Here is an 8,347-nt window from a genome sequence, read left to right on the forward strand (position 1 = left end):
ACGGCTGTTGCTGATACTGCGATATGTAAGAACAAGGGTTCTCCTTCGACAGGTTTTGCAAGAACCGGAGGGGTGGCCAAGTAGCGTTTCAGCTGTTGAAAAGCGTTTTCACACTCTTCTGACCATTCGAATTTTTTGTTCCCATGTGGGATATTGTAGAAAAGTAAGCATTTGTCCGTTGATCGCGAGATGAATCGGTTAAGTACTGTGACTCTCCCGGTTAATCTATGTACTTCCCGCTTGTTTTTGGGTGAACCCATCTCGATCAGTGCATCGATCTGTTTTGGATTAGCTTTGATGCCGCGGTACGTCACTAGGTAACCAAGGAATTCCCCCGACGCTACGGCGAATCTGCATTTTGCCGGGTTAAGCTTCATGTTGTGCAAGTTTAGTCGCGTGAAACATTTCTCAAGATGAGACACGTGATCTTCCGCTTGGAGGGATTTGACGAGCATGTCGTCGATATAGACCTCCATAGTTTTACCAAGTTGTTCGGAGAACATCCGGTTTACGAGTCATTGATAAGTTGCGCCGGCGTTTTTGAGGGCGAAGGGCATCACCTTGTAGCAATAAGTTCCGCGATCTGTAATAAATGCAGTTTTTTCGCGATCGTCAGGGTTCATCATAATTTGATTGTAACCCAAAAAGGCATCCATGAAGGATAAGAGTTCGTTTCCCGCTGTTGCTTCGACCAAACGATCGATGTGTGGTAAGGGGAAGCTATCCTTTGGACAGACTTTGTTAAGGTCAGTAAATTCAACACAGACTCGCCACTTTCCGTTTTTCTTCTTGACCACTACAGGGTTGGCGAGCCAGTGTGGGTACCTTACTTTTGTTATCGATCCGAATTTAAGCAGTTTTTCGACTTCGTTGTTGACTGCAGTAGCGCGCTCAGGTCCCAACTTTCGTCTTTTCTGTTTGACTGGTTTGAAGGTTGGATCGATATTCAGCTCGTGGCAGGATATGTTGATGTCAATCCCTGGCATGTCTTCCGCAGCCCAGGCGAACGCGTAGAGATTCTTTTTTAGACAAGTTATGAGCTTAGTCCTTAAAGGTTCATGGAGGTTGGCTCCGATCTCGATGCATCGTTCGGGGAATGCTTCGTCAAGACATACTGATAAAACGGGTTCGCAGGTCGGCTGGCGCTATTCTTCTAGGATCTCAGCTTTCCGCAATTGCCAGAAGATTTCCGCAGAATTTTTTTCTTGGGCTTTTTTGTCGGAGGCCAACGTTTTCCTAAGAGTGGTCTCGGAATCCGATTGTTTTCGCTTTAGTTATGCGGCGAAGCAGACTTGTGCCACCCTCTGGTTTCCCCAGATTGTTTTCATTCCGCGAGGGGTTGAGAATTTGAGGCAAAGATGGTACGTTGATGGAATTGCCTGCATAAGATTCAACCATGGCGTGCCCATGATTACGTTGTATGACGCAGGTCGGTCGACAACTAGGAACTCTGCGATTTTTTCTATGGTTCCAGCTTTGACTGTGAGGTTAATTGACCCGAGAGCCATAGGGGTCTCCCCTAAGAGTCCTACTAGCGGGCTAGGGTTTTCTGCAATTTCGGACGGGTCAATCTTCATTCTTTCGAGGGTGTTTTTGAAAATAATATTAGCCGAACTTCCGGTATCGATAAGGACTCTCGCGACGCTGATGTTCTTAATTGTCAACTCGATGACAAGGAGATCGTTTCGAGGTTTGGTCTGGTTGACCGTTGCTCTCCCCTTAAAAGAGATGACGTCTGTATCGGTCGAGTTCTGTATGTTCTTTCCATCGTCAATCGTCATATCTGATTGGGCGTTTTGCGGCTCAGGGTTAGATTGATTCGTAACCGCCCCTCCTTCTAGCGCCAAACTGTGGGAACCAAAATTTGCACTGTCGATTTCCGTTTAAATTATGAAAGTTAGGAAAACACTAATTTCCCAGAGGTCCCGGATATCTGCTAAACCACGCGCCAAGCAATCAGAACACGAAATAAAGACGAGAAAAATAAGAAATCGTAAAAAGAGAGCAAGAAGAAGTCTTATTTCGAATTTGCATATGAGCTTTAAAACAAGTTAGCAACCTCGGCTACGAGAGCTGTCGGCGAGATTCCTATGAAAGTTAGGAAAACACTAATTTCCCAGAGGTCCCGGATATCTGCTAAACCACGCGCCAAGCAATCAGAACACGAAATAAAGACGAGAAAAATAAGAAATCGTAAAAAGAGAGCAAGAAGAAGTCTTATTTCGAATTTGCATATGAGCTTTAAAACAAGTTAGCAACCTCGGCTACGAGAGCTGTCGGCGAGATTCCTAGTTCTAACAACCTAAGACTGCAAAACCTAGTTGAGTCGCAGCTCGAGATAACAAAAACGGAAAGTTGCCCAAATGCTCTAAGTGCTAAGTTTGCTCCAAAAAAGTTCCCTTTGTGCCTCTCGCCTAGGACTCCTTATATACTCCCTCCAAGGTCGGTTTGAGCTTTCCTCTTCTACCCTTAAGCCGTCATAACTCGAAAATGGAGATATTCCATTTTTCTCGATCTTCATGATTATCCACAGAAACTTAACATTTATCTGCGGAAATTCGACATTTTAACTTTTCTTGCGGACTAAGTTTAAACCACCATAGTATATATGGGTTTTCGTAAGTGGGTTTCTAATCACGTTTTAGACCAATTTGGGCCGTCTTTCGACTCGAAACGTTTATTACGATTTTTTTCGATAAAACTAAACTTTCCGCGATTTTTGTTGTAAAATTTAAGTGATAACTCCAATCGATGGGAGTGAGAAATGATATGGCTACGGTACATAGGAGCTCGCATTAAGGAACAGACGAGAATGCACGGATTTGGGTCGTACCCGTTGATCGACGTTCGAGACAGTTCGGTCGCTACTTAGCGACCTAATCCGCGCTGGAAGTAGCGACCGGCTCGTTTCGGACCGGTCGTTACGTGGCGACCTTGTTTGGATCCTTTTTCGATGTTTTATGAACTTGTTCTTGGACTATGGGTGTTTAGTTTTGATGGATCAACCGAGATTGGTGCAAGATTTCTCCGTAAAGTTCCTTGTAAAGATTTCTTTAAGAAGAATACTTTTCGTAAAGACGTTTATGCTGACTTTTACGGATATTTGGATGTTAACTTCGCCGTGTCCGTTTTTGACCCCAACAGAGATCATGGAATCAAACATCAATTCTGCGGTGGAGGTTGAAACTGTGAGAAATGAAGAAGGCCAAGATGTGTTTGATCGATTTTATGTGTGTCTAGATGTGTTGAGGAGAACATGGAAATCGACTTGTAGGCCAATACTAGGAGTTGATGGTTGCTTCTTAAGAGGAAAAAAGAAAGGTCAATTGTTGGTTGCTCTAGGTCGCGATGATGATAATGCCATCTATCCTATAGCATGGGGTGTTGTACAAGTTGAAAACACTGATAATTGGTTATGGTTTGTGAAGAACATCAAGGCAGACTTGGCTTTAGATGATGGTGATGGTTTCATATTGATTTCAAAGCGTCAAAAGGTGAGTTCTTTGTCTTGTAAATTTAAGAGTCTATGATTAAGTGTAATGGGTTGTCTTTTTACAGGGATTGATCAAGTCTGTAAAAACAGAGCTACCAAAGATTCAGCATTGAATGTGTGTCAGACATATATATATAGAAACGTGAAGGCCAAACATGGGAAGAAAACTGAGCCGAAGAAACTAATTTGGTGGCTTGCATGGAGATATAACGAGGCAGAATATAAGGAAAGGCTTGACTGTGTGTTCAACTATGATTCAGAGGTATTTGAAGATGTTATGAAGACAAATCCAACTTCTTGGGTAATGCGGTTTTACAAGATGGGAAATTTATGCGAGGATGTTGAGAACAACTCTACAGAATCTTTCAACAGCTCTATAGTTCAAGCGAGAGAGAAGCTTTTAGTTCCAATGTTAGAAACAATTGCGCGTCTGGCGATGGTCTGTATAGCTGCTCGAGATGTAAAAGCTACCAGCCACAAACACATATGTACTCCTTATGTGATTGAGTATCTTCAAGAGCAACATAAGAAGGCTGCAGAGTGTGTGGTTCATATAAGCACAAATAATATGTGGTTAGTGAAACTCGAAGGATGTTATTTTCGGATTAGCTTAGATTAGAGATCATTTAGTTGCATGAAATGGGATATCACAGGAATCCCATGTGAGCATGGATACGGTGTTATACTCCATAAGAAACTAGAAGCTCAAGATTTTGTCTGTCACTGGTTCGAACCAGACATCAACGTGGAGAAAGACTTATCAAGAGGGTATAATTCCAATAAGAGGAGCACGGTTCTGGCCAAGTTCATCAGCTCTGTCAGTTCATCCAACCCCTGATCCTGATCAACCTGGCCGCAAAAAGAAGAATGCAGAGGAGAAGAGGAAGAAAAGTGTTAATGAGTGGCCAGTGAAGAAGAAAGCTAAAACTCTGAAGCGAATAATGCATTGCGGAATTTGTGGTGAGGCCAACTACAACTCTCGGTTCCATAAAAAGGTATGCTATTCTTTGTGTTTGTTAGAGGGTCATAAGGATGTATCATATCGATTTGCTATTCTTTCATACTTTTTCCTGTTTGTTACAGGGTCAGAAGGATGGAACATCACAAATCGAAGCTTCCCAAGGGCTAGTTGCTCAAGAGATCTAGGAGTTGGGTACAAGTAGTAGAAGAGAAAGAGTGGTTTTATGTTTCTGTCTTTGTCACCTTTTGTATTATGCTCTCTATTTTGAACATATATCTAACATCTCTTTTGGCTTTGAAACACCATAAACGATTTCATTACTACAAAACAAATGAGTTCAACATAAAAGACAACACACAACCACAAGACAAAGAGTTTCAAACATGAAAGACAACAAACGCCAATTCATTAACATGGATTAACCTATGACTTTTGTGAGAGAAATCGACATAACACATCCAATTACCACAACAACACACATTCTCTTCACACTCTCTTTTGTCTCCACCAATGGAGCCTCAACTCTCTTGAATATCTATTTTCTAGCTTCATTTCCAACCTCTCAAATGTCTTCTTCTCGTCGTGTTCGCGTTCTTCTAAAATCTCTGTGACTATCTCTTCAAGTTTTCCTAATTTTCTCTGTAATGTCTCTATCTCATCTAATAACCCTTCATCCACTTGAAAGCATGGTGATCATCCTCCAGCTATAAACAGAAAATTTAATAGCAATGAAAGTCACAAATCAACAACATTTACAGCATATAACATTGAAATGATTTTATTTTTTTGGATTTAGCTTTGGATTACCTTCTTCACTACAGCATAGCCACATCGATAGTAACGTCGGTACGGATTGTTCACTGAATTCGACATCTTTGGAAGAATCTCAAAGCCACACCAACATTTCTTTGGCACACCAACAACTCTTGACCGCCTCCTTGATGATCCACTCGAATTTCCAGACACATTGCTCACCTTTAGTGTTCTTTGTCACAATCTCCCTCCTATTCTCCCCAGATATGAGTTTCCCCAATTCGATTTTTAGGGTTCCTCCTCAGTTATTGCGAATTTAAAAACAAAACATAAGGGGATTCTCGGTCGGGTAATAGGTAACAGTTTTATTAGGTTTACAAATGGTTTGGTTTAAGAAAATTTGGTTTAAGAAAATTTGCTTTACTATTGGTTCGAGTAGACTGACCGACAATTTCAAAGGTATGGAGATATAGATTTTGAACTTCGTATCCAGGTGTAATAAGGTTTGAAACTTTCGATCTAGGGAGAAAGAGGATGACCACCAAATTCTGTGGGGATACAGTGCTATGTAATAGTTCTGAGGGGAAAATAGATCGTGCCCCCAACGTTGAGGTTACCTAAATCAAAAGTTTCTAGTTATTACTTTTTAAATATAATTAATCGAATCTATGTTGTTATTATTATTATTATTTAAAAGGGCATGAAACTACGTTATTGTTGAAAATTTATTTTTTGGTATTGCAGAATAATTCTAATATTTTTTACTATCAATAAATGTATACCATTGATGTTTATTCAAATGCTTGAAACTTGAAATATATTAGAAATGACAACCATGTATTTATTCAATATCAAAAGTGTATATTTTTTTTTTTGACAACAAGACATTCACAGACTCATATTGACTCTGTAAACCAAAACGGTAACTCCGCATCCATGTGAATGACGAAACACGGTTGTTTCCTAGCACTGCGTGCTAAGCAATCCGCCTGTTGGTTCTCCGTTCGAGGTACATGAACGATGTTTGAGTTGAGGAAACTTCCATGTAAAAACTTGATATCTTTCAGATAACCTTCAAATGCTGGCCATTCTTCTGGTTCTGAAACCATCTTCATCAAATGAGAACAATCCGTAGCAAACGTAACCTGAAACTGTCTTAAATTCTTCATACATTCTATTGTCCAACTCAAAGCCTCCACCTCCTAATGAAGATGTGAAAGACATGCCCTTACATTCCTTGCCCCTAATAAACCATCAAAACCCGGTAGGGTACTATATCAGCCTTGTCCTGAAAATAGTTTCTTATCCTTCCATGAACCATCTATAAAGCACCAACGTCCTGACGTTACTAATGGGATTCTGGTCTGCACCTGAATTTCCTTCTTTTGAACAGTGAGTATCTGTGCCTCAGCCCAAAGTGCTGATTCCAATTCTGCTAATTTAAGTATTTCCCTTGGGTCAGTATCCAGATTATTAAATACTTTATTATTCCGACCTTTCCATATATACATAATATCCAAGCAAATTGATGGTCATCCGATTAACTCTCCAAAAAAGATGATCCATATTACCAAAAAAAGATCTTGTAGGAAAAAAAAATTGGAATTTGATGGTATTTTAGATAATGTCCACACTTGACGTGCTGGAGTATATTCAAAAAACACATGGTTTATTGATTCCTCTGGGTCTCCACATCGAGCACAACATATGTCCCCTTGTATTCCTCTCGCTTTGAGGTTTTTCATTACCGCTATACAACCTGAAAGGAGTTGCCATAAAAAATGCTTAATCTTCGGCGGACACCACACTTCTCAACTGAAAGCTTTAAGTAAAACACTGTGCGCCCAATAAATTCTGGTGGTTTTTTCTTATCAGGATATACCCGTTCCACTTGATACTTTGATTTAACCAAATATTTCCCATTGTTAGTGAAATGCCATCCATTCCTATCTTCCATCTGATGTTTACTTAATGTAATACTTTCAATGATTTTTACATCATGAGGATCCACTAAAGCCCTAATTGCCTGAAGGTTCCAACTTCGGGATTCCGAGTTGATGAGGGAATCCACTTTGAGATCCGGGTAACTGTGTTGAAGGTTTTTGTTTGCTAGTCTCGGGCGAGTGGCTGGGATCCAAGGATCATTCCATACCGAAATAGATGACCATGTTCCCACCCTTTTAATTAATACTTTACAAACCAAAGATCTAGCAGATATAATACTCCTCCAGCCATATGACGGGGAGTAAGAGCGGATCGGTTCTAGGGGTGAAGCATTCCTATAGTCCCGTCCTTTGAAAACTGTAGCAAAAAGAATATTTTTCTTTTCGATCAGCCTCCACAGTTGCTTTCCAAGCATCGCCGTGTTAAAATCCATAAGATCCTTAAAACCTAGTCCACCATTGTCTTTAGGCACACATAACTTATCCCATGATTTCCAATGCATGCCTTTTGTGCTCCCTCCTGGGCTCCACCAAAACTGAGCTACTGCACTCGTTAACTTCTTTACTGTAGCTTTTGATAACCGATAAACAGACATCACATGGTTTTGCAGGGCCGTGACCACCGATTTAATAATCACTTCTTTTCCTCCTCTAGTAAAGAATCTAAAAGTCCATCCATTAACCCTATTATTCAAGCGATCTTGAACAAAACCAATCACATGTACCTTAGATCCTCCAAGACTTTCGGCAATCCTAAATAAGATCTCATTCCTCCTAGATTCTGAATACCCAAAATATCTCTCAATTCTTGGCGACTGGATTCTTTGATCTTATGTCCAAATTGAATTGAGGATTTCTGGAAATTAATTTGTTACCCTGAAACAGCCTTGTATTCCTTTAAAATCCTGAGAATGGTTTGACACTCTTCCTTGTTTGCCTTACAAAAGAAAAGACTATCATCGGCAAATAACAAATGAGAGATTGTTGGGCAAGCTCTTGCTACCTTCATACCGGTTAATTGTTTCACTCTCTCAGCCTTCTTGATATTCATAATTAAAGCCTTAGTACACATAATAAATAAATAAGGAGACAAAGGATCCCCTTGACGTAAGCCCCGCTGGGGAATTATAATGCCTCGCGGCTGACCATTGAGAAGGACCCTATATTGAACCGAAGATATACATTCCAGCATTAAGT

At 40.4% G+C, this 8,347-nt stretch overlaps 1 protein-coding gene across 1 annotated transcript; it reads left to right on the forward strand.

The window, feature by feature from the left end:
• The first annotated feature begins 3,149 nt into the window (after positions 1-3,149).
• On the forward strand, positions 3,150-4,639 carry LOC106308679. Its single transcript, XM_013745816.1, has 4 exons — positions 3,150-3,465; positions 3,559-4,040; positions 4,195-4,488; positions 4,577-4,639. Exons 1-4 carry the CDS (start codon positions 3,150-3,152, stop codon positions 4,637-4,639), a joined length of 1,155 nt encoding a protein of 384 aa, XP_013601270.1.
• Positions 4,640-8,347: the final 3,708 nt, after the last annotated feature.

Source organism: Brassica oleracea, chromosome C8 (genome assembly GCF_000695525.1).
Source record: "Brassica oleracea var. oleracea cultivar TO1000 chromosome C8, BOL, whole genome shotgun sequence".
Taxonomy (NCBI): Eukaryota; Viridiplantae; Streptophyta; class Magnoliopsida; order Brassicales; family Brassicaceae; genus Brassica; species Brassica oleracea.

What these genes read in the sequence shown, in the direction of transcription:
- LOC106308679 (XM_013745816.1), top strand. Translation starts at nt 3,150, where the DNA reads ATGGAATCAAACATCAATTCTGCGGTGGAGGTTGAAACTGTGAGAAAT. An exon ending in AGAAGGCTGCAGAGTGTGTG is followed by an intron (nt 4,041 to 4,194) that starts GTTCATATAAGC and finishes ATAAGAAACTAG; the next exon opens with AAGCTCAAGATTTTGTCTGT. An exon ending in ACTCTCGGTTCCATAAAAAG is followed by an intron (nt 4,489 to 4,576) that starts GTATGCTATTCT and finishes TGTTTGTTACAG; the next exon opens with GGTCAGAAGGATGGAACATC.